General features: G+C 56.5%; 2 protein-coding genes and 1 long non-coding RNA gene across 9 annotated transcripts in view; 1 reads left to right on the top strand and 2 right to left on the bottom strand.

Annotated features, from left to right (window-relative positions):
* Nucleotides 1-2,265, top strand: part of LOC142047512 (uncharacterized) — a 79,601-nt gene extending 77,336 nt beyond the window's left edge. Inside the window, exon 2 of the long non-coding RNA XR_012656783.1 lies at nucleotides 2,186-2,265. This is a non-coding gene — a long non-coding RNA (uncharacterized LOC142047512). The remainder of the gene's footprint in view (nucleotides 1-2,185) is intronic.
* LOC116826567 (RNA-binding protein 3-like) lies at nucleotides 1,679-8,440 on the bottom strand. Of its 2 annotated transcripts, none has more exons than XM_032783371.2 (7): nucleotides 8,315-8,440; nucleotides 6,417-6,531; nucleotides 4,513-4,619; nucleotides 3,530-3,620; nucleotides 3,346-3,430; nucleotides 2,818-2,882; nucleotides 1,679-2,357 (listed from the first exon to the last, which is right to left on the bottom strand). In XM_032783371.2, exons 2-6 carry the CDS (start codon nucleotides 6,517-6,519, stop codon nucleotides 2,819-2,821), a joined length of 450 nt encoding a protein of 149 aa, XP_032639262.1. In that variant the 5' UTR covers nucleotides 6,520-6,531; nucleotides 8,315-8,440; the 3' UTR covers nucleotides 1,679-2,357; nucleotide 2,818. The 2 variants fall into 2 exon arrangements, with proteins under 2 accessions (XP_032639262.1, XP_032639263.1); XM_032783372.2 differs by having other exon boundaries at nucleotides 2,280-2,682.
* A 3,985-nt stretch (nucleotides 8,441-12,425) lies between these two features.
* Nucleotides 12,426-17,331, bottom strand: LOC116826566 (RNA-binding protein 3-like). Of its 6 annotated transcripts, none has more exons than XM_032783369.2 (7): nucleotides 17,229-17,319; nucleotides 16,728-16,834; nucleotides 16,528-16,633; nucleotides 16,358-16,439; nucleotides 15,778-15,845; nucleotides 12,810-12,885; nucleotides 12,426-12,607 (listed from the first exon to the last, which is right to left on the bottom strand). In XM_032783369.2, the coding sequence occupies exons 2-7, from the start codon at nucleotides 16,733-16,735 to the stop codon at nucleotides 12,513-12,515; spliced, it is 435 nt and encodes a 144-aa protein (XP_032639260.1). In that variant the 5' UTR covers nucleotides 16,736-16,834; nucleotides 17,229-17,319; the 3' UTR covers nucleotides 12,426-12,512. The 6 variants fall into 6 exon arrangements, with proteins under 6 accessions (XP_032639260.1, XP_032639261.1, XP_032639257.1 ...); XM_032783370.2 differs by having other exon boundaries at nucleotides 15,778-15,842; XM_032783366.2 differs by lacking the exon at nucleotides 12,426-12,607 and having other exon boundaries at nucleotides 17,229-17,331.
* Nucleotides 17,332-24,744: the final 7,413 nt, after the last annotated feature.

The following is a 24,744-nucleotide window of genomic DNA, read 5'->3' as shown; positions in this document are numbered from 1 at the left end:
CTGCCGGGCTCAGAACGCAGCATGAATCCCACCCAAGGGCAAAGGGCCCTCTGCCACCTGCAGAATTAGCCAGGAAAAGCTGAGCTGTATCAGAATTGGAAAAGGTGCAGAAAAGGGCAACCAAAACAACCAGGACATGGAACAGCTTCCATGAGAGGAGAGATTAAAGAGACGGGGACTGTTCACCGTAGGAGATATGACTCATTGGGGATGTGTGAGGTCTAGAAAATCCATGCGTGGGGTGAAGACAGTGACTAGGGAAACATTCAATGTTTTTATCCCTTCACATGACACACAAACCTGGAGGCACCTGATGAAACAGGCAGGTTTCAAACAGACAAAAAGGATCTTAACCCAACACAAGTGAACTCCTTGCCAGGGAACATTGTAAAGGCCAAAAGTAGAACTAGGCTCAAGAAAGAGAAGTTCCTGGATAGGTCCCTCAGTGGCTATTAGCCAAGACAGTCAGGGAGGGAAGCCCACATTCCAAGTGCCAGAATCTATAGACAAGGGATGGATCACTTGCTAATTGCCCCGTTCTGCTCATTCCCTCTGGCACCGGCTGCTGTCAGACAGGATGCTGGGCTAGGTGGACGCAGCTCGGCTGTTCCGATCTCATCCCTTTTTACCCTATTAGCAAGCCAAACTGAAGGGTTCTGCTGGAGAACTTGGTGCTGGAGTCAGCGATTTCCCTTGGCCATCCCTGCTATTTCCAGAGCCCGGAAGTTTCCTTGCTCCTAGCCTTTCAGCCAGCCTCTCTCAGGGTTGTTCCCAGCTGTGCTCCTCTTCTGCCCTTGAAAATTGTCATTTGAGTGCAAAGTGGCAGCGGGGTGGACATGCTCTCTCAAGAGCCAATGCAGCGCCACGGTGAGAGCGGGCACAAGACCAGCTCCAGGTGGGTCTCCCAGGTTGAGTAATAAGCCGTGGGTGTTTTCAGGGGTTCACTGGGGGCACCGGTGTCCCGCCACCAGTCTATTTTCCTGCCCTCCCTTACCCGCTGTGGCACAGCTGCTTCGCAAGGGATGGCTAAAGGATCTGGAATGGAGCCTTGGGGGGTCAGGCTGCCCCCAAGGGAAGTGTCAGACCGGCCTAGGGGAGGAGGAGGAGGAATGTGGGAGCAGGCGTTACCTCAAACCCCATGCGGGTCAGCCGTGGTCTGGGTCTCACACGCTAACAGAATTCTGCCGGTGGGCCAGGTCAGGAGAGAGCTAGCTACACGCAGGCCGAATTCAGCCCTGCCCAATGCGACTGTGTCTGGCCGGGCCAGACCCAGCTCCCTGGCAGGTTGCCCTAGGTCAACAGGCAGAGCCGGATTCTTACCAGGGCTCTGGAAGTGCCAACGGGAGCAGAGATGAGGGCCCAGGAGAGCCCTTCCCCGAGTCCCGCCCATCTGGCATACCCTCAGGGACACACGCTTGGGGCCACTCTAAACTTCCGACTACCAGAAGCCGGGGGAGGCAGAGAGGAGCGAATTACTCCATAATCGCCCTGATCTGTACGTTCCCCTTGAGACAGGATACAGGGCTGGATGGCTGTTCTTAGGGTGGTCTTTTTCACAGCCATCTTGACAGCTCAGTCATCCTGTGATCGAATTCCTGTCGCTCCACCCTCTCTAACATCCACAACCCCGTCCAGCTTTGGCCATCTTCGCTACTGGCAAAAGGTCGAGAGCAGAGAGTTTGTTTCGGACTGTCTTTAATAGGCTCCGTAAAGCCGAAGAACTGAATACAGGAATTCCTTCACCACTTCAAAAAACACAGTATCAATGGAATTATGAGCGCTTCTTCCAGTAAAAAAAAGGGACGATATAAACAAACATTTTCGAGAACCTCTCGCGGAAAGTTTTTGCAAATCTAAGCTCGGGCTCGGTTACATCTCGCAGGAAAAATACCTTTTGCACACGAGTCGTGAGTCTCCCTTTGTTCTAACTGAGAGATTTGCCTCTCCCCTTCTACATGCTAAAGAAAATTTACAAAACTACAAAGGTGTTATAAAAAAAAGTGAAAACCCCTCCACAGCTCATGCTCCGCAGGTCAGAGGCAGGCCCCACCTCCCATTGTGGCCAATTAAAAGAAGCCAAATTGAAAAGAAGAAACAGATCCCCAAATGCTTAAGAACTTCTGAAACCAGCCTGATCTTTGCTTTGCAGGGGGGGAGGGGAAGGGGAGATGGAAGAGAGGGGGAGGCCCCTGGAACGGGCCTCCCCTCCCGGGGCTGCATGTGACCAGGCTACAAAAGGGAAAAGTACAGGCGGATGTAACTAAACAGTAAGATTCAGCGAAGCTTCAAAAATCTTTATAAATACGGCCATTGGAAGGACGATCTCAGTTCGGGAAGGGCTGTTGTTCATTGCCGGGCTGAGGATAAGAAGCAGGTAGAATGGTAAAGGCACTGTGGCATTCAGACATGCCGGTGGCATTTCGCGCCCCGCGTCCCTCCCTGGGGCGGGCGGGGCGGGGTGGGGGGGGCAGGAGGATGCTGTTCTTAAAAGGACCCAGGTCGGCTTCCAGCCGTCGCTTATTTCCTTGGTTGGGCATCGTCTGCAGCCCCCACTGGTGTGGAGTAAGTCCTGCGTGAAGGTGGGGCATTAAATCCCCCTACAAACTTACAGTTTGGCAGGTGTTTTCCCCCAGTCGGGTTAAAGGCGGCTCTGGGGTTTTATAAGACGGCCCAACAGCACCCCTTTAAGAGAGAAGCTGGATGGATTACAAGTCCCTGGTGGGTTAGAGTCTCCACATGCATTTAGGCTAGACGGCGGGCAGGATGGACGGAAGAGACCGGGCGGCTCAGGCTGGTTACTTCAGGACAGAGACTCACCCTAGTTGTCGTAGCTGTCTCTATAGGAGCCTCCGGAGTAGCGGTCCCCATAGCCTCCCTGATTCCTGTGGGGAAAGCGAGGCGTGAAACCGGGACCCCAGCCAGGGGATCTTAGTTGCAGTGGGGAGGTTGCAAGGGATCTAGTTAGATCAGACGACGGAGGGCCAGGAACGCTAGCAGTAGAGTCCCACAGGCTCTCTGCCCACCTCCTGCAGTTCCAGCATTGCTCGTGTGCTAATTTCACACCCACGGGCAGTGCCAGGGTCACAGCCTCACTCCCGGAGGTGGCCTGCAAAGGCCACAGGAAGCTGGGGAGGGAGACTCGGCCGGATTCTCTCCCCAACATGCCACACGACGAGTCGGGTGAAAGACATGGGGTAACCCACCCCACTTGGCAGAAGAGCGAACAGGGCTCCAATCTCGGCTGGTCGCTAGTTACAAACAGGCCGTCCTGAATACCCCCCCGCCCCCAGATCATCCTCTAGCTACTATCAAAACCAGATCACAGAACCCCCCAGGCCCGCTCACCTGCTGCCATAGTAATCCCTGGACCCGCCATAGCCTCCACTTCGGTTGTCGTAACGGCCACCACCATAGCCTCGGTCCCCGCCTCCTGCAGTGGAGAAAGAAGGAGGGGGCATTTGGCACTGGCTGCACCTGGGGGTTGGCACAGATGGGGGGGGAGGGGAATGAGGGGGATGAAGACACTCACCTCTTGAGAAGCCACCACGGCCTCTACCCCCTGAAGAGCCACGAGATGATTTCCCAGCCTGGTCAACTCGGATCTGGCGCCCGTCCACAGACTGGGGAGAGGAAAGGATGCGGTTAGAAGTGGCTTCGCAGGCCCAGCAGGAAAGGAGGGGGCTGCGACAGAGCCGGGGATGCAGACCATGAGTGTAAGACGCCCTCATGCGTCAGGGCTGCAGCAGGTCAGCTGCTGAGTCAGGCCGGATGGATCTGTTGGGTCCCATCCACCACATGCCTTCTTCTGAAGCATACGGCCTCAGAGCAACAGCCCCAGTTGTGAGCGAGGGGGCAACCCCAATTCGGGGCCTGGCAGCCCTGTCATGCTCAGATTTGGGGTCAGGTGGATCAGTGGGGACCCTGGGGGTTCTCACCTTCCTCTGTGGCACGGGTCACCTGTGGGGACAACCGGGAATCCCACCTTGCCAAATCCTTGCCCTTGGTGGCACCCTGGCTTCACTGCCTCCCAGGGGCTAAAATGCTTTGGTCTAACTAAAGTCTCGGGCAGCTGGGGGCAATCTAATGGCTGGGCTACAGATGAGATCAGCCTAGATCTTCTCAGCTCCAGGCAACCATGTCTGCTGCCTGGGCTACTGACCTGCAGCCTCTCTGCTGTCCATGACTGGCTATGTGCACACCCAGGAGCGCTGCCTCCAGAGCCACAGCCCAGTGAGGGTGTCTGGGGAGCACAGACTGGGCCTGGAAAAGCTTTTCACTCGGCTCAGGGGCGGCTGGCTTGTCAAGCTCCCAGCCCCCTTTACTGCACCCGAGCTGCTGCCTGTGGGTCCCCCCACGTACAGGGCTGCTGGAAGCATGTTTGACAGAAGAGCAGGCCAGCTGTGGGGAGACGGGGCGGAGGCACACGGCAACTGATGTCTCCCGCGGGTGCTCTGGCATTGATGCCTGTGATTTGGAGGGTTGGGGGGAAATGGATGACTGGCCCCCACTCACCTCCCCATTCATAGCTCTCATGGCGTCCTTGGCATCCTCTGGACGGCGGTAGGTGATGAAGCCAAAGCCTCTGGATCTCTGGGTCTCCCGGTCCTTCACTACCACCACTGGGAGAGTGAGAGGTAGGGCGTCAGGCTCCTGTCAGGGCATGGAACACCCCGCCAGGGATCCCAGCGTAGGGGTCCAGCTTGGCAGCATGGATGCTGCCCCCAGGCTAGCTGCAGCCAAGATGTGCCCTAGAGATCCTGCTCACAGTGCCCCATGGCTGGGCCCATCCACACATGGAAATAGTCAGGAACAGCAGCTGGGCTTCACATCATTCACATCCTGCCTTGGTCTGAGTTAATTCTGAGGCTTTACAAGCCACTGGTTTTGTGCACACTGACAGGGGCCAGGATCATAGTGGGGTGCCTGCACTTTCACCCTCCCACACTGTGAGACAACCCTCCTAACTGGTGTCACCTGTCACCATGGTGTCTGGTCAACACCCCCTGTCCGTCCGTCCCCCCGGCCTCCTGGAGCCATCTCACCCATTTTGTAGTGCCAGGGATCCGAGGCGCAGAGGGAGACAGCCTGGGAGAGGAGTCCAGTGATTGACTCTGGGGGGGGGGGCTCACTTTAAGAGGGGGTGAGACTCCCCCTTTGCGCAATGCTTTACAAGTCAGGGCGACACGCTGGAGACACCAGACTCCAGCCGGCCAGGGCAGAAACAGCCAAAGCGGGGACAGTGTTGGAGGGGCATGGGGGTAAAATGGGACCCAGCTGGGGCCAACCCTCTCACCCAGCATTGCCCCCAACCTAGACCAGTGCAGGAGAGAACCCCCCCGGTGTCCTGTGTGGGTGGGGGCGACTGCAGAGAGGAGCCAGAGCTCTCCCATCTCTCACCTCCGCTTCATTCCCCTAGCCCTGCCCCTTCAATCAATGTCCTCTTCCCCTTTAATTTACATTTCATTGATCCCCTCCAAAAACTCAGTGTTCGTTGCCATCCCATTGATGGATGTCTCTGCTGGTGGGGTCAACCCTTTCTCCCACTCTGCTCCTCAGGGCAAGGCCTTTCTGCTCTCCTGCCCTGGACAGACAAAGCCGGAGTCTGTTCTTGTCTGGCCCTTACTCAACAGTAACTGACAGCTTACAAATGTGTGCAGTGTAGCTGTAACCAGACTGGTCCCAGGTAGGTGGGAAGTAATATCTGGCAGAGAGAGAAGCTTTCCAGCTACACAGGACATCTGTGGCTCGCAAGCTTGTCTCTTTGCCCAACAGAAGATGGCCCATTAAAAGGTATCGCCTCGCCCACCTTGTGTCTCTCCTATCCTGGGACCAGCATGGCTAACATTACACTGCCGGCCCCAGGATGTGACCGCTTGAAAGCGAGCTGGCGTTAAAGTTGGACTGTTCTTTGTGACAATTCAGTTCAATTGCTCTCGCTCGAGCCACTTTCAGGCACAATCTTCGCCTGCCACGGGACTACGTGGCTGGTCCGAGCCCAGGTTATGATCGGAAGACGCAAAGCAGATTCCCACAAGTCTCTACTCGTTAGCTAGAGCTGGCTGAATGAGCACCAGCAAGCCCCGTTTTCAGCCCAACCTGAAACTTTCTGGACTTTTCAGCCAAAATATTGATGTTTTCCCTGCAGGGAAGAGGCGCTTTCCATGAAGAAATCCACTTTCCTGTCTGGTGCCCTTGTTAAGACATAACCACAGCAATATTTAAGCCATGCCAACCTCTCCTCTCCCAGCACTTCACTCAAACACCTGAAGACCTGCCTCCATTTATGCATAAGCAGCCCCCATGCTAACAGGCAGGCTGCATGTTTTAAGATTTCCACGGCTGAGTCATGGGTGTCACCAGGCTCCTAGCGAGGGGGTTGTTTTTCTGCTGTGGGGTTGGATGACAGGCAAACTCACCTTCTGCTATGTCACCATACGGGGAGAAAAGCTGCTCCAGGTTCTGCTCATTGGTGTCGAAGCTGAGTCCTCCGATGAAGAGCTTGCCTTCGTCAGATGCCATGACTGAAGTCACCTGCAGATGATGGGAACACTTGGTCAATCAGGACAGGGGCAGAGAGGCTCCGAAATGAACACCCGGCTTAGTGGAAAAATTGCAGTTTAATAGGCATCACATGAGCCGTTGAGATTGTCAGATCAAGGAAATGGTATATTTAGCCCAGTATTCCTGCCCTATACCTCATCAGGCCAATTGTCCCATGCAGACAAGTGCTTGCCCCAAACCCCATCTGTGCAGCCCCACGTCAGATCAGTTGCCCAATGGTAGAGCCGACCGGTGGTCCTGGTTTGCCTGGCATATCATTTCCAGTGGCAGGCACTATTAAAGCTCTTCAGAGAGCCACAAACTCAGTGCAAGTGCCATCATCAATGAAATGAGGGGGAATTTCTTGTGTGTATGAGACCTCAGGGCTGCTACAGACCAAGTTATCCCGTGTCCCATTCCACCATTTCCTCCTCCTCTACTGCCTCAGACATGAGCGACCTTGTTCTCTTTTTTGGCCCTTTCATGGCCCATCAGCCCTCATTTGGTATCCACGCACAGTTCCACGTGGCTCCCACTTGTTGAATGACGGGGCTTGTTCGAAAATGCTTTCGCCCATGACTCCCCTCCCACTTGGGAGTTCTCCCTGTGGAGATCTGCAGAGCTACCCCATTAGCTATTGTCAAATCCCTCCTGATACCTACAAAAAACCCAACCCCACACCCCAAACTCTCAACAGCCTGGCCGCTGGTGTGCTAAAACCACTACCAATCAATATTGTCTCATTGTTTCCTTGTATCTCCCCCATATGCCTGTCGCCATCTGTTATCTCTCCTCTTATACTTAGATGGTGAGATCCTTGAGGCAAGAGTTCTTTTTGCTGTACACGTGTACAGAGCCTTGCACACGGGCATCCTCCCGCCCCACCTGGCTCTATGGTAAACCGAAGGTTAGATTTGATTTTTACTGGCAAATGTTAACAAACATCGATTTCAATGGACACGCAAACTAGAGGAAAAAATATCACCATCACCAGAAAGGCGCAGACAGTAAGATGGGTGCTGCCAGAGAAGGGATTCGACAGATTTACACGGATACCCGCCAAAGAGGAGTTCTCCCAAGGCCAGGGACGCCGGATGCAGCGAGGATCGGGAGGATCCAGGAGGATCGGGAGCCAGCCGCAGTCCGGGGAGCAGCGGAACAGCCCCCAGAGGCGGAGCTGCAAGCGATGCTGGGGGAGTCACCTGCAGCCCCCCCCACGGAGAGCCAGACTCCGCAATGGGGGGGCAGCTCCCTCCAGGTGGGGGGAGGAGCGGCCCCCCCCCACGAGGCTGGGGGGCGCTGTTGCCCCACGATCCCCAGCGGGGGCGCGATCCCCTCCCGCCCCCAGTCCCATCAAGATGGCAGCGAGCACGTGGGGCCCGGTCGCCGCACGTGGCGACCACCCCAGGCTTCCTCAGGGCCGCGCGCGCGCGCGTATCCAGGCGCATGCGAGGGGGCTCCCAGCGCGCGCGCGGCCCTTCCACCGCCCACCTCCGCGCAGCCGCCCCGCCTCGAGGCCAGGAACGCGGGCCGCGCCTGCGCGCCGCCACCGTCGGCGCCCGCCGCCGCAATGCGCAACGCGCAGCGCTTCTTCCCCGACATTGGCACACCCTGGCAAGCCAAGGCCCAGCCGAGCGGCGCGGCGAAGCGCGGCGCCAAATTTTGACCCCCGCCTCCCGCTTCCCTCTCCCCGGCCAGGCCGCTCAATCGCCCCGCCGCCCCCCCAGCCTCTCCCCGCTGCCGGCCCCGCGAGCAGGCGGGCAGCGGCGCTCACCGGGATGGGTCGGAGCGGAGCGCGGCGGAGCTGGAGCTGCTGCTGCTGCTGCTGCCTCGACGTCGGCGGGAGAAGCGAGAATGAGAGCGAGGCTACGCAGGCCACACCCCTTCCCGCCACCGAGCGCTGATTGGCGGCCGGAAGCTGAGGGGGAGGGCGCGCGCTCCGTCCCCCCAACGGTCACGTCCTGTGAGCGCACCGCCTATTGGTCAGCGAAACAAGAGCTAGGCCCTGCTCGCGGCCGGGGCTCTGATTGGCTAGCAGGGTCGCCCCCGCACAGCGCAGGGAGCATTGATTGGCTCAGTAGGAAACAGCCAGGGAAATAAGGCCTCGCCCCCTGGCAGCCTGATTGGCTGGCACAGAGACAGACAGCGGGAGGGCCACGACCCCTCACAGCCTGAAGCTTTGACTGGCTAGTGGAGAAGCGGCCTTACTGCTGGGAGCGCTGATAGGCTGGAATGGCCAGGGCAGGGACCAGGCTCAGGCCAGGCCCCCTACGTGAGAGTAACGCTGATTGGTAGGCACGGAGAGACGGACGGAAACAAGGCCACGCCCCTTCCCTGCCTAGAATCCTGATTGGCCGGCAGTGAGCGAGACCACCGACCCAGCCAGGGGCCAGGCCTGCAGACTGGACGCCGGATTGTCTTGAGGGGGCGGGGCGAAAAGAAAAAAGCCACGCCCATTTCAAACACTTCCCCCCCAGGGCCCGTGGGGGGGGCGGTTAGGGGTGAGATTCAGCCACCCCCCCCATGGCCCTGACCCGGGGGGAGGTAGGGGTGAGATCCACCCCCCCCCATGGCCCTCATGGGGGGGGGCGGTTAGGGGTGAGATCCAGCCACCCCCCCATGGCCCTGACTGGGGAGGTAGAGGTGAGATCCACCCCCCCACCACATGGCCCTGAAGGGGGGATTAGGGGTGAAATCCAGCCACCTCCCCCATGGCCCTGATGGGGGGGGGTTAGGGGTGAAATCCAGCCACCCCCCCATGGCCCTGACCGGGGAGATAGAGGTGAGATCCACCCCCCCCATGGCCCTGGGGGGGGGTTAGGTGTGAGGTCCAGCCACCCCCTCCCCAGATGGCCCTGAGGGGGGGGTTAGGGGTGAAATCCAGCCACCCCCCCATGGCCCTGATGGGGGGGGTTTGGGGTGAGATCCAGCCACACCTCCATGCCCCGGGGGGGGGGGTTAGGTGTGAGATCCATCCCCCATAAACATGGCCCCTGGCCCTGAGCTGGGGGGCAGAGGTGAGAACCAGCCTCTTCATAACCATGGGCCCCAAACCCTGAGCGTGTGTGAACCAGCCTCCCCCATGGCCCTGAGGGGGGGTTAGGGGTGAGATCCAGCCCCCATAACCATGGGTCCCAGGCCCTCCAAGTGAGGTGTGTGTGAACCAGCCCCCCCCCACAGACTCTACACAGTGAGAGCAGAGGGGAGGCTGAAATTAGGGGTGAGAACCAGTCCCCCAGGCTCTCAGCCCCCCCGTGGAACTGTGCTCAGAGATGGGTAGGAGGCCTTGCCTGCCTAAGCTTCCCTCTGTACTTTGTCCTCAAGGTGAAAGGCGAGGGCTCCTGGGGAGGGCAGGTGGGTGCCAAGTGGGGGTGGTACATGCCCACCTGGGGGGCTGTGAATAGGTTGTTAAGGGGCTCGGTAACACCACAAGGCGGCTTTAGCCAGGCTGGCACATGGCCCTGGCCCTCCTGGCCCACAGCAGCAGGTACCCACCTCTACCCCGTGTCTGGCTCTGGCCTCACCTGGACAGGTGGAGCTGAGACTGTCTCCAGGGGGGTGGAAGGCACATGGCCTGCCCAGCAGGCAGAGTGTGACCCCTTGAGGGCCTGCCTCACTGCCCAGGTTCCTCCACAGGCCCATTTAATAGCCAGGGTGGAGCACTCAGCCTGTGAAGCTGGGTCAGACCAAAGGTCCATCTAGCCCAGTATCGACAGTGGCCAATGCCAGGTGTCCCAGAGGGAGTGAACCTAACAGGTACCAATCAAGTGATCTCTCTCCTGCCATCCATCTCCACACTCTGACAAACAGCGGCCACGGACACCGTTCTTTACCCAGCCTGGTTACTAGCTGTTGATGGACTTAACCTCTGTGAATTTATCTAGTTCTTTTAAACGCTGTTATAGTTCCGGCCTTCACAACCTCCTCAGGCAGGGAGCTTCACAGGCTGCCTGTGCACTGCGAGAACTTCCTTTCATTTGTTTTAAACCTGCTGCCTATTAATTTCATTTGGTGGCCCCTAGTTCTTGTATTATGGGAACAAGTAAATAACTTTTCCTTATCCACTTTCTCCACATCACTCATGATTTTATAGACTTCTGTCATATGCCCCCTTTGTCTTTTTTCCAAGCTGAACAGTCCCAGCCTCTTTAAACTTCCCTCGTATGGGACCCTCTCCAAACCCCCAATCATTTTAGTTGCCCTTCTCTGAACCCTTTCTAGTGCCAGTAGATCTTTTTGGGAGATGAGGCCACATCTGTACGCAGTATTCAAGGGGTGGGCGTACTATGGATTTCTAGAAGAGCAGTAAGATATTCTCTATCCCCTTTTTAATGATTCCTAACATCCTGTTTGCTTTTTTGACCACCGCTGCACACTGTGTGGACGTCTTCAGAGAACAGTCCACACTGACTCCAAAGATCTCTTTCCTGCTTTGTTGCCAGAGTAAGGCTCCTTGGTGTGAGCTCCACCCCTCGACTGTAAGTCAGCCCTGAGATCCAGCTCAAAGCAGGCAGGCATTCAAACACAGAGCTTCCTCTCTTCTGACCAGCCCAAGAGGTCTAGGGCACCTCCTAGGGCACACCCAATGCTGGGTGAGGGGAGGGTGACAAGCTGGCTTGTTCTAGGCTTATGAAGGAGGGTGGTGTCATCACCTACAGCTCTTGCTCTCAGACCCTCTGGGCCAAGAGCTGGAGCAGCTAGGGGGTGTGCAGAAAGCAGTGCAGGCCCAGCAACATGGGGGATGAAAGGGCTTTTCCCAACTGGGGTTGGAGGGAAAGACCCCCCAGCCTGACTCTCAGGGCTTTTGCTCTGGTGCATGGCTGGGCCTGCTGCCCCCAACCACCCCCAGCTGCCCCTTGATTTACAAGCCAGGCCCAGTTTGGCCCATGCCTTCCAACATCTGGCCGCACTGCTGTAGGAGAGCCAGCCACTGGGTGCCCTTGTGTTACTGTAGGGTCTTTCCCCCACCCTCAGCTGCTGGATGCAGTGGCTGGGAGAGGGGGTTTGTAAGCAGAGGGCAGCTCAGCAGGCTGTGGTGAGGGAGACCGTCACAGGCAAGCACCCAAACAAGGAAGTTGGCTTAAAGGGAAGTGCCTGCCAGGAACCTGACTCCTCCCCCCAGCCACAATACACCCACCACAATTAGTACATGGGGAGTGGCCACTCCCCAGCAAGCTGGCCCCAAGAGCAGCCGCCACCGGTGCCTTCCAGCCTTGAAATCTCAGATACCAGGGCAGGGAGCGGAGAGACACTGCTCCCTTGAGACCTGGCCAGTAAGGGCCAGGCTGCTCAGCACTTCCCTCCTAAAGCCCACAGGCCTTGGGCGCAGCCACGGCTCCCCCAGCCCGTTGCCAAGGCAGCAGTCCTATGAGCCCCTCCAGAGCCCGGGGCTATGCCCAGAACAAAGAGCAGAGGCAGAGCAGGTGCCAGCCAGAGGTTAGAACCAGCACCGGCTGTTGTCCCGTACCGCTCAGCTTTTGGGCCTCTGACAGGGGCCTGCCTTCTGCCCCGGGGGAGGGTGGCTGCTTTAACAGGAAGGAAGCTGCCGAGCTCTGAGCAGACTAAATAAGGTACGTTCCTGGGCACCTTCTCAGTCCAGCAGCCCAGAGCTACTGCAAGAGAAAAGCAGGAGCCTGCAGCCCCTGCACACCAGCTGCCTTCCCTTTTCAGGCTGCGGCTGTCCCCCTCCTCCCCAGGCCTCAGTTCCACTGAGCAGCGTGGCCAAGACACTGCCAACCCCCCACATCAGCACCTCTTCCGGGCTGGTTCCAGATGGCCCCCAATGCAGGGGTAGCAAAGGGAGTTGTCCCCCACCCTCCACTGTCTGAGCAAGACCCCCAGGAGTCTCTCAGCCCCACTGCCCAGACCAAGGCTCACCACAGACACCGTGTCCAGCAGTCTTTATTGTTACACTAAAAAGGACTCTGGCCAAGGCAGGATTTGCTCGTTTGTGCCCCCGCTGGCTAACGCGCTCAGCAGGGCCCGACTCTCCCCACAGTAGTCATTGGGCCCATCCAGCCCAGGCGTGCAGGTGCCCTTGTGGCAAACTCCTGTGCGTGCTGACCACCTGCAAGGAGAGATGGACTCAGGTTTACACTTCAGGAGGGTCTGGGTTAAGTTGCTGACTTTGTCCACCCCACTTCCAGCTACTCACTGGACACCTCCCTCCATCCGCTCCCACCCCAGCCCAATGGGCTGTGGGTCCACCCCTGCTTCGTAGCCATGGTGGAGTTATGCCCTTTGCCATGGGATGTGGCCAGGATCCATACCTTGGGCCGAACTGTCCGTTTTAGTCTCCGTATCCCTCTGTATCAGGGTAGAGCAGCTGGCACCATCTTCTTCCACCTGCCAAAGCAAAGCTGCGTTACCAGCCGGTCTCAGCTCCCCCAGCACATTACACAAACCAGTTGCTGAACCTGGCGGTCTGCATAGGCTACTCCAGGGCTGGCCGATGCCGCCCACTGGCCAGCCCTGGAGTGTCAGTCGCTATGGAGGCTCCACCCAACCCCACGTTCTGAGAACCCTACCCAAAAGGTGTCTATTTGTCACCGGCGCATCGCAATTTAACCTGGCAGGTCCAGAGGCACCGGAGTCCCCCCCACCCCCCTGCTGTACTGGGAACAGCCCCTCCCAGCAGACGGGTCCAAGGGCTGCACAAGGCATGGATTAAAATCTTGGACCAAACGGCAGTGATGGCGAGGGGTAGGCTGAGTGTTCGGTACAGGCCAGACTGCCTCCCCCCACTCCCACAGCAGTAGGGGTCAGGCCCATCTCAGACAGGCCCTCCAAAGAGAATCAATCAAAAAAAGCCAGCGTTAGCCCTAGGGAACGAGCTGTGGAGGAGAGAAGATGCGGACACGAGCAAAAGAGTTACCTCGAATTACAGGACTATATCCACATATGAACTAGGCAAGAGAGCAGCTTTCGTCTCACACGGATCGCACTGAAGGAGTCACAACACACTTCGGGGTCTCGAAGGACACTGGTTTCCATACGCTAGCAGAGAATGCTCACAGCGGGTAAGATCAGGACACGGCTAGCTACAACAGGCCCACCTACCCCTCTGACACCAGCTGGCCGTCTCTGACCCTAGCTCTGTGCTAACCGGGCTGCCGGGTCCAAAGAGCCGCGCCTCTTGACCGCTCAGCCTACAGATCCAAGCATTAAAAGGAGAACAGAGGGATGAGGCACCCCCGAGGTGGGGGGCACGCTAACGGGATGATTTGACACACCATCCTGCTGCTGTGGGCTGGGACGACAGCTTCCACGTTCATCAACTATGGATGAGGCTGCTGGATTTAATCTCGGCCATGCACTCCAGCTTGGCTTCCCACACACCCTGGGAAGGGCGAGCAAATACACCCTCCCAGCCAGTGTCACAGCACAGAGCAAGGGGCGGCCGTACCCCTGCGGCATATGCGCCAGCTCCAGGAGATTCAGTGGTTTAAGTTACTGTCCCTTTTCCAGCTTCGACTGCCACTGTTACCAAGAACAAGGGCACTAATGGAAGATGTGACGTGCCGGCTGAAGTTGAAGTGACTTCAGTTAGGGATTCGTGCTGTTTAGGAACTGAGCAGCCTAGACAATCCAAGATCCTCCGGCATCACTGGACAGCCAGCTGCGTCTTGTTTTGGTTTCTAAGGAAACCAATGACAGCTTTCCTAAAAATCACCTCCACCACCAAATCCAATTGTGAGAGCTTCCAGCTTAGGCTCAAGCACTTTCACTTTGCAGCTCATGCAGCAGCACATGGTGGCAATGTTTGGATTGCAAGACACTGGATGGAGCACCCAAGGAGTCAAGGAAACCGGTGCTGGTTTAAAGGCTAACTTTTGGAGCCAGATTCAAGAATCCTTGCCGGTTTAGCTGGGAATTTGTCCTTTATGCGGCTGCAAAGCTTCAGAAGCAGAATTAGACTGCAAACCCCTTCTGATATTTTAGGCTGCTCAACAAGGCAGACAGAGGGGATAACGGGGTTTAATGTTTGTGCTACACTGACAGGAGATCAGGGCCAGGCTGCCTTCTAGTTCCACATACAGTGACATTTAGGTCAGCGTAGATGGGATCAGAAACAGTCTCCTCTGCCCTAACCTCACTCCCATCTCTGTCTGTCTTGTGCAGTGCAACGAAATGTCAAAATGTCGAGAGCAAAGAGTTCGTTTCAGAACGGTCTTTTAATAGGCTTCGTAAAGCCAGAGAACTGAATACAGGAATTCCTTCACCACTTCAAATACAATACCAATGGAATTATGTGCATTTCTTCCAGTAAAAATGGGACAATATAAACAAACATTTCCAAGAACCTCTCGTGGAAAGTTGTTGCAAGTCTTAGTTCTGGGGGTTGTTACATTGTACAGTGAAAATACCCCTTTTTCTGCAGATCAAACTTACGAGTCACTTGTGTCTTTAGATATACCAAAGGCTGTCAAGGCCTTTCACCCCTCCCTTGCTATACACTAAAGGAACAGAACTCCAAGGTATCATTGCACTTGTTTTAGAAACTCCAGCTTGTGGGAACAATACATTAAAGTGAGTTTCAGGGCCCCATCTTGGCAATTTAAAAGAAACCTCGGGTTGTTGACAAATCAAGAGAAAAATAAACCAGATTTCAAAAATGCTTAAAAAAACCTCAAAAACAAACAGAGCTTTCTTGAGGAAAGTCTCAACGGGCCATCTTGTAGCAGAAGCTGTCAAGGTTGCGTGTGACAAGACTACAAAAGGGAAGATACAGGTAGATAGAACTAAACAATAAGATTCAGCGAAGCTCCAAAACTCTTTATAAATACGGCCATTGGAAGGACGATCTTGAGTCAGGAAGGGTTTTTACTCGTTGCGAGCTGAGGACAAGAAGTAGGTACAATCGTAAAGGCACTGTAGCATACGGACATGTTTGTAGCATTTCACCAACTCTTAGACTTTTTTGGGTTCAGCGAGGCTAGGAATCTCCAGGACTCCCCCTCCCCCAGTTAGCTAGTCACTGGACGCTCGATGGCTGTCATTGGTGTTAAATGGAATTCTAAGCCTCTACATGCATTTAACATTAGCTATCAACCAGGGTCACGGAACCAAGGCCCGACAATAAGACTCAGACAGGCTTGTTAAGGCAGATAAAGAGTCGTCCCAGATAATAAGCCTCGAGTACGGCCACTGCTCAGCACAAGATGGTGCGTTGCAAAGGTTTAAGTACACCTGCTAAGCAAGAGAAGTGCTGTATTTTGTTCTCTGAGCTTCACCTACCTTAGTTGTCATAGTTGTCTCTGTAAGAGCCTCCAGAGGAGTAGCGGTCATTATATCCTCCCTGACTTCTGAAAGCAAAGCACAGCTGTTTTACACTGGCTCCAGATGCCCTCGATTCATGGGGCAATGGGAACACTGATCTAATCTAACCCATAAGACAGGCCAGCCAAGATCAGTTTCATCAAGAACCTAAGTGCTTTAAAAAAAAAAGACCCAATTTTGAGTCCAATGTAGCAGTGATGGCGAATCCCCCAAAGCCCACTCAGTTCCAGTAGGTAACATCCCTCACTTACAAACCACATGTCTTATTTCTAGACTTTGTCTAGCTTCAACTTCCAGTGCTTGGATCACATTAGGCATCTTCAGTTGAGCAGAGAGCACCCAATGTCAAAGTGCTGAGCCCTATGTAGGTACTTACAGACTTCAGTCAAGTCACCCTTTAACATTTGCTCTGTTAAGCTGCACACATAGAGCTCCTGGAGCCTTACTAAGCAAGTTTGCTAATCATTCTGGTGGCTCTGCCTGGGCCCCCTCTAATTCACCATCAACAGGGTACCAGCCACCTCTCTGCATGAGTTACCTGCCGCCGTAGTCCCGGGACCCGCCATAGCCTCCACTTCGGTTGTCATAGCGGCCGCCACCGTAGCTTCTGTCTCCACCTCCTGCAGCACAAAGGACAGAGATATGAGTGCTCTTCCTCCCAAGGGCCGGCTGGCTTTCAGCTCAGAACAGGAGGGCTGATAGACTCACCTCTGGAGTAGCCGCGGCCTCGGCCTCTGCCTCCGAATGAACCACCTCTGGATCCACGGGAAGATTTCCCAGCATGGTCAACTCTGATCTGACGCCCATCCACGGACTGCAGAGGAACAAGACACGTTTAGGAAAGCAGGAGCTAGGCACGCAGGCGAGCAGGTTAGGCAGTAGTCCCCCGTCACTGTGGAAAGACTCACCTCTCCATTCATTGCCCTCATGGCATCCGATGCATGTTCCGGGTTGGCAAAGGTGATGAAGCCAAAGCCTCTGGACCTCTGGGTCTCTTTGTCTTTAATTACAACCACTGGAAGGAGAAGAAATAACTAACTTTTGGTCCTCACCCTTTGAGCCTACGCAATAGGAACTGCCCTGGGTCTACAGATCATCCTTATGTAGTGCAGACATTATGTAAGCTTGCTGGTCCCAGAGATACAGCAGTGTGCTCAAGTGTTGGGTATCTGAACCTGCCATGTGGTATCAGCAGATGACCTCTCACACCAAAATCTGTACAAATCTGTACAATCTTACTAGGGGAGCTGGTATGAAGGCTTAGAGCAAAACAGCTTTTTTGGAGCAGGGGCCTAAGGACCCACTGTAACGAGGTCCCGGGTACATGACCCCCGCCCCTAGTTCTCCAGTCAAAGCACTTCTCCACACAGCGTTAGGGACCAGGTGCTTGGGCATAACTGGATCCTTACCCTCAGAGATGGGGCCGAAAGAGCCAAAATGCTGCTCCAGGCCTTGTTCGTCAGTCTCGAAATTCAGACCCCCAACAAAGAGTTTTCCTTCTTCAGAAGACATGGTGAGGAGGAGGAGGAGGAGGAGTCTGGGGAGGGAGATGCAAAGTGGTTAGAATGACCAGAACAGCTGCAGTCCCCCCACGGAAGGGGGACGGAAGAGAAGCATTGCAACAGAGGAGGCACTCTCCCCAGTGTCAGCCTCAGCCCTTCCTGCCTTGGTAAGGAGCCTAAGAGCTCTCTCCCCCATCCTCCCAAGGCCGGGAGCAACTAATACCCCTTGAGAGCAACTGGACACCACTGCTCTTCCTGGAGTCCCTTCTCCCTGGGGGACCGATAGCCTCAGAGCCCTATCCCTGTCTGCTCCCGCCCCCCAGGGAGAAGGGATCGCAGGACCCGATCGTACTAGCTCTCCGGCAGAGGGAATGTAACCACCAGCTCCGGGATGGATCTGCCAAGCTGCTAATCTAGTGAGAGCTGGGCTCGCAGGGTGACCCCACTCCCTCCGCACAGAACAGGGCCCCCTCCTCCACAGAGCCAGCCCACATCCAAGCCACGCCACGGACCCCTCCGCTCCCGCCAACCCAATGGAGTATCTCGCCAAACCCCACCCCCGCCCTTCGCCCCCACCTCGCTGAAGGGCGCATGGCCCCAGCCTCCCCCCCATGGAGGCAAACGCGCCCCTCCCCCAAGGGCCGCCATCTTGTGTCCCGCACAGAAGAGATGGCGGCGGCGGTCACGTGGCCGCAGTGGCGAGGCCAACGCCGCATGCAACGCCGGCCCCTCCAGCGTTCCACCCCCGCCCCCCAACCTGCCCGGGAACGACCCGAGCGACACGACGAAGCAGGCGCCTGCCGCGCGTGCGCGCCTGCCGCGTTCCACCCTCCCACCCCACAGAACCCCCGGACAATTGAGACTTCCCGCGCGCATGCGCGCGCCTCAGCCCCTCCCCCCAACCCGAAGAGAACCCCCAGGCCACCAACGTTTCACTCGAGCTCCGCCAGCCGCGCATGCGCATTTTAGGGCTGCTGCTGCGGCCTCAGCGAGCCCGATTCCCCTCCGTGAGGGCCACCGACCGCCGCCCCTTCCCGCGCCGAGCGGCGCAAGGCCTCGCAGACGCCCCTCAAGCTGTGCGAGACCGCCACACTCACCGAGCGGGTCCGTCCCGGGCTGGAGCTGCTGAGAAGGCGGCCGAGGCGGCGCCCGGCCGAGTCTTATATAGAGGCCCCGCCCACCGGCCTCAGGCCACGTGACGCGCACCCGGCGCTCCCATTGGACCGGGCGTCGAAGAGCGCGCGCGAGGGAAGGACGCAGGGAGGGAGGGGCCAGTCGAACGGCGCCTATCCGGGACCTTGGCACGCGGCATCCATCCGGGTCCTGTCCAACCGCCATCGCGCCCCGCCTGTTTCCGCCAAGCCGGGCTCAGGGAAAAACCCGGGACCCGCGCACGGCTCAGCCCGCCTCCCGGATCACATCCGGGTCCCGCGCTGAGCCCCAGCCCCGCCCGCCGAGCCCCATCCGGCCGCTTATATAGCCCCGCCCCGGGAACATCCGGGTCCCTTCGTGCCTGAGCCCCGCCCCCTGCTTGAAAAAACCAGCGGCGGCTGAGCACGCGCGCGCCGCTGCCTGCCTCCGGCCACCCGGGCGAACGGATACGGTCGCTTGCCTGGGCGCTCAACATATGCTGTCACAGCGGTATATGCTTTTAGGTAGCTGCTTGAGATTGGCTCTTGTAATGGGGGTCTTAGGGCGAGGTCACTGGTCCTACTGTCCATACGCCAATGCCCGCCAGGGCTCTTAGCCGTCACGTGCGGCCGATCAGAGCACTTTGCACCTAGCGACCGGCCCCGCCAGCATCACCCCCCCGCCTTGTATAGAACTCCGGCTCCACGGGAGGGAGACCCCCAATAACCCGTCTCGGGGCGCCACGAGCCGTAGAACCCCCCCCGCCCGCGTTAAAATACTGTTTAGTGAAGGCTGTCGGCACCCAGAGTCCGCTTTTCCCACTTATCTCTCGCCGCCGGCAGACGCATGCTATGCGGGCCCCTGCTGCACCGTGAACGCCCCCCAAGCGCGGTCTGTGATGGCGATCGCCCGGGTGTCAGTAACCACCCAGGCCCCAGCCGGTTAGAACCGCGGGCCCGCGTCGCCGGCCAGTTCGAATGCGGGAGACCCCCCCCTGTCGATAAGGGTCTCACGCCGGCTCCCTTGGGGTCTTCGAAGAGGCGGCCCCCGCCGTTTTACTAGAAGTGGGGCCTCGGAGACCCCCCGGAGTCCCGTCACGAGGGGTAGAACCCGGCCTGAGACAGCCCCGCTTCTGGGACCAGGTTCTAACATGCAGCGGCGAAAGCCGTCTCCCGCGGGGCCGCGCGTTGAACGGCCCCAAGACCCCCCGGCCTTATTAGAACTCACGGGCACCAAGAGGCCCGGGCCTGCCTTATAGACCGCGGCCACCGAGACGCAGGGACAGGTCTCACAGCACACGGTTTCTAACGGGTCGGAGGAGGTGCTCGGTCAGGCCGGGCTTCCACTAATTGGTATGTGGCCCGATCTGTCCCTGAGAGCCCCCGAGCTCCCATTAGAACCGGCCCCGAGAGCCGGGTTTTCTAACTCAACCGGGGCCCCGAGCACCCGGGCCCGTGTAGGATCGCCGCGGGGGGCCATCCGCACGCCCCCATAACCCGTCGGTGGTGGCCCCAAGTCCGGGACGCCCCGCGAAGGTCTGTGTAAGGCCGTTTAAACCGGCCCGCGCGCGGGGGACGCTAGTTATTAACTGGGGGGCCCCCGGAGACGACCCCATGCCATTAGAACCCTGGGGTCCCAAGGACCCCCCCCCCCGTTAGAACCCGGCTCCTCGGAGACCCCCCTCGTAACCGGCCGAGACCCCCCCAATACCCGGCTGAGCCCCCCGCCATTAAACTGGCCCAGGAACCCCCACGCCCTGGTTAGAAACCGCCCGAGATTCCCCATAACGACCCAGCGTGAAGGACCCACCCCCATAGCATCCCTGCCGCCAAAGACCACTCCCCACCTATTAGAACCTGTCCCCGAGACCCCCCCCCAATGACCTGGCCCTGAGAGACCCCCCCATAACAAACCAGACTCAAGCACACCTAAGAGACCCTACAATTACCCAACACCTCCGTGGTCCAGCACAGCCTCCCCCCGCCCCTTTTGGCTTTCATCTCCCCATTGTGATGATCTGACCTGACCCCCATTTCGCACAGGCCAGAGCTCCCGCACGCTAATTCCAAGAGCAGATCTTGTAGCAAACAGCCCGTCCGGTTTGAAAAATGGCAAGTGCCGGAGAATCCACCGTGGGAAACTGCCCCCACGGGTTGTTACTCTCAGTAAAAACCGGACGCCTTATTTCCAGGCTGAATTTGTTTAGCTTCAACTTCCAGCACTTGGATCATGTGAGCTCTTTCTCCGCTGGTCTGACGGGCCTCTTACCCGTGGTTGTTCCCCGGGGTGGCACTTGGAGACTGGAATTGAGTCACCCCTTCACCTTCTGTTTGTTCAGCTAAAATTCTCAAACCTTTGTTCTGGTGACCCCTTTCCCACACCAAGCCTCTGAGGGCAACCGCCCCTTTATAAATTAAAACTACATTTTAATATATTTCACACCATTATAAACGCTGGAGGCAAAGTGGGGTTTGGGGTGGAGGCTGACAGCTCACAACCCCCCCATATAATAACCTAACAACCCCCTGAGGTGACCCCACCCCCAGTTTGGGAACCCCTGAGCTAAATAGACCAAGCTGCTGGTGTCTCACTCTCAGGCAGGGCCCTTCTCTGACCCCTCCTTGACTGATCAACATCCCATAGGTGCCGACTTGGAGAACCCACGGGGAAAAATAGTAAAAAAAAGTAGCTCCCCTCCCCACCCCAGCTCGCCCCCGCCTCCTCCCCTGAGCACACTGCGGCTCCGCTTCTCCCTCTAGCTCCCAGCGCTTGTGGCTGCGAAACAGCTGTTTTCTGGTTGCAAGCACTGGGAGGGAGCCGGGAGGAGGGGAAACGCGGTGCTCTTGGGGAAGAGGCAGGGCCAGGGTGGGGATTTGGGGCAGGAGTCCAGTAGGGACAGGGACGGGGCGGAGTTGGAGCAGGGACTTTGGGGAGGGGGTTGGAATGGGGGCGAGGCTGGGGCGTTGAGCACAATGTCGAGAAAAGTCAGTGCCTATGCAACATCTTTCTTGAATTGCGGGTACCAGAACGGGATGTGGGATTCCAGCAGCGCCCGCACCAGGGCCAAAGCCAGAGGGAAAATCCCCTCTCTGCTCCCAATCGAGATTCCCCTGTTTATACATCCCGGGATCACATTAGGTTCCCGTTTGGTCCCAGCGTCCCACTGTGATCGGACATTCCGCTGATTTTCCCCCACGCCCCTCAAATCTTTTTCAGAGTCATTGCTTCCCAGGAGAGAGTCCCCCAGCAGGTGAGTCTGGCCCTCATCCTTTGTTCCTAGATGTCGACACTGATAAATTGGGGAGGGGTCAGAGAAGAGCCGCGAGGATGATTAACGACCCTGGCTGAGAGCGAGAGATGCCAGCAGCTCAATCTGTTTAGCGGACCAAAGAGACGGTGAAGGGTGATGACTCGATCCCAGCCTGTACATACCGATGTGGGGAACAAATATTTATTAATGGGCTCTTCGGTCCAGAACTTGAGCCAATGGCTGGAAGTTGAAGCTGGACGAATTCCGCCTGGGAATAAGGCGTCCATTTTTTACCATGAGAGTCATGAACCACCGGGTCTATTTCCCAGGGGGCGTGGTGAATTCTCCACCATTAGCCATTTTTCAGTCAAGCTGGTCTGTTTCTCTACCAGATCAGCTCTGGGAATGATGTTGGGGACGGTTTCCAGCCTGCGTGATACAGACAAGATGAGCCTGGGGGCTCCTTGCAGCTTTGATCCTAGGGTTGCCTTTAGCCCAGTGGTTACGGTGCTCGGCCAGGACATGGGAAGGATTTGAACCCGGGTATTTTAGCCAAGCGCTCTGATCTCTGAACTGGGGGACGTTCTCCGGAGTGTCCCTCTCCCTCTCCTGTTGGGTTAACTCATTCAGTGTTAATTGGACGGGTGATTCTGCAGCCTGGTGCTTAGGGGTCCTGGTAGAGATTCCTGTTCAGATCCCTTCTTCTCGGCAGGCGGAGATGGGGGCCTCTCCCCCATGATGGATGTGGGCTCTCACCGGGAGGCTGGCGGCCAGAGGGGCATCCCTCTCACCATTGAGTTTTGTGGAGCTCCCATCTGATCCAGGAGTTGGCAGGGCCGCTTGGGGAGCTGCCCAGGACGGTGGAGAGCGGTGAGATGCGCCCACCAAGCTGGGCAAGCCAGAAAAGACATTTCAAGGCACGTGGGAGACATTAAAGGAGGGGGGAGGCTGAGCATCATGGGAAACGTGCCAGTCCTCGGAGGCGGGGCGGTCCCGGCACCTCCCCTAGTGGACGAGCAGGACCTGCGTGAAGTCCAGACTTAGGTTATGAAAGCCGCAAGAGGGGCAGGGTCACATTCTGGGGTCACATTTGTGGGTCACATTCTGGGGCGCCCGTCACTCCCTGCTCTCTGTAGTGGAGTCCAGGCTCCTAACTCGGGCTCTGGATTGCAGTGATTTTTCAAGGGGCCTAGAAGGGCAGCATTGGGTCGTTGGGGTGTGTGTCTTTTGGGGCCGGGTTGTTGGGTGGCGGGGGGTCTCATAGACTCCTAGACTTTAAGGTCAGAAAGGACCATCATGAGCATCTAGTCTGATCTCCTGCACAACGCAGGCCACAGAATCTCATCCACCCGCTCCTGCAACAAACCCCTGACCTATGTCTGAGCCACTGAAGTCCTCAAATCATGGTTTGAAGACCTCAAGCTGCAGAGAATCCTCCAGCAAGTGACCCGTGTGTGTCCCACGCTGCAGAGGAAGGCGAAAACCCCCCAGGGCCTCTGCTCATCTGCCCTGGAGGAAAATTCCTTCCCGACCCCAAATCTGGCGATCAGCTAAACCCTGAGCATGTGGGCAAGACTCACCAGCCAGCACCCAGGAAAGAATTCTCTGTAGGAACTCAGATCCCAACCCATCTAACATCCCATCACAGACCACTGGGCATACTTACCTGCTGATAATCAAAAATCAATTAATTGCCAAAATTAGGCTCTCCCATCATACCATCCCCTCCGTAAACTTATCAAGCTTAGTCTTGAAGCCAGGCATGTCTTTTGCCCCCACTGCTCGCCTTGGAGCTGGCCAGAGACTCACTCCTGTGTTAGAAACGCTTCCTGTGAATTATCAATGGTACTAAACTTCCTAATCTAACGCGATTATAGTCCATTCTGTTTTGTGTCCACATTGGTGCAGCGTATATAATGCCTCTCTCCCCCTGATATTTATCCTCTGATTATATTTATAGAGAGGCAATCCTGCCCCCCCGCCTTATTTGCTCAGGCTATAACCAAGCCAAGCTCTGTAGAGTCCTCCCTTTCAGAGACAGGTTTGCCAGTTCCTCGGCGTCATACCTAGTAGCCTCTCGTACCGGTTCCAGTTGAATTCAGGCCCTTTCTAACATGGAGACCAGTAATTCTGCTGACACAGGATGCCAATGAGGTCGCACCTTTGGCTTGTAAAAGAACGGTACCTACACCTCCCTATCTTGACTGGAGAGTACCTCTCCTGATGCATCACGAAAACCTGGCGTATCTTTTTTAGTACGCGCATACTGTGCACATTGGCGGCTCAGTCATCCTCGTGACTTCAACCCAGATACTCCCAGGTCCTTCTCCTCCTCTGTTACTCCAACTGAGTGTCTCCATTTATAACTCAAAATTACGGGTATTAATCCCTAAATGCAGCGACCTTGCAACTTCACATTAAATTTCAATCTGTACATTACTCCAGTTTACAAGGTCATCCAGAATCTTTCCTGTAGCGATAGTCCCGGTTCCTTCTCCGTGTTGGCAATGAACCCCCCAAGCTCGTGTCAGCCGCAACTTTTATTAGCATATCCCGCTGTTTTTTTGTCAAGTTCAGTAATAAAAAGATAAAGTAAGTCCCTTGGGGGCCAGGCCTAATGTCCCTGGAAAGTGTTCCGCCACCGCATTGATACGAGTACCTCATCCTGCTTCTAGCCAAAGAACATTCTATTTATGATCAGTTACTATATTATTCAAATTACTAGCTCGTATTTTTCCCCATTTTTTTTATATGTGGCTTTTTAAGATTCAAAACAGATGCCTTCATTTCCCCACTGAAGAACCACGTGGGCTTTTAGACAAGGTGTCTCCATTTCTTGATTTCGGGAATTGGGGTTTTTTCGTGATCATGCTGAGAACCTTTTCCTTAGAAAACTCCCCGTTTGGCATTCGTGATTTTAACGATCTATTATTTTTTCGCTCCGAGGGCAATTTCACTCATATTTTCTTTCCATTAGGAAATAGAGCGCGTTCAAAGTACATAGAAAAAAAATATTTACAGGTTGGGACGTCCTTTGCCTCA

Source organism: Chelonoidis abingdonii, chromosome 11 (genome assembly GCF_003597395.2).
Source record: "Chelonoidis abingdonii isolate Lonesome George chromosome 11, CheloAbing_2.0, whole genome shotgun sequence".
NCBI lineage: Eukaryota > Metazoa > Chordata > Testudines > Testudinidae > Chelonoidis > Chelonoidis abingdonii.
This window is presented reverse-complemented; position numbering and strand designations above follow the sequence as displayed.

Bases quoted from the DNA above. Each gene is read 5' to 3' on its own strand.
- LOC116826567 (XM_032783371.2), bottom strand. From the start codon at position 6,519: ATGGCATCTGACGAAGGCAAGCTCTTCATCGGAGGACTCAGCTTCGAC. The intron at 4,620-6,416 runs GTGAGTTTGCCT...TCACTCTCCCAG, and splicing joins GTATGGTGACATAGCAGAAG to TGGTGGTAGTGAAGGACCGG. The intron at 3,431-3,529 runs GTGAGTGTCTTC...TCTCCACTGCAG, and splicing joins CCGTGGTGGCTTCTCAAGAG to GAGGCGGGGACCGAGGCTAT.
- LOC116826566 (XM_032783366.2), bottom strand. From the start codon at position 17,331: ATGTCTTCTGAAGAAGGAAAACTCTTTGTTGGGGGTCTGAATTTCGAG. The intron at 16,835-17,228 runs GTAAGGATCCAG...TTCTCCTTCCAG, and splicing joins TTTCGGCCCCATCTCTGAGG to TGGTTGTAATTAAAGACAAA. The intron at 16,440-16,527 runs GTGAGTCTATCA...TTTGTGCTGCAG, and splicing joins AGGCCGCGGCTACTCCAGAG to GAGGTGGAGACAGAAGCTAC.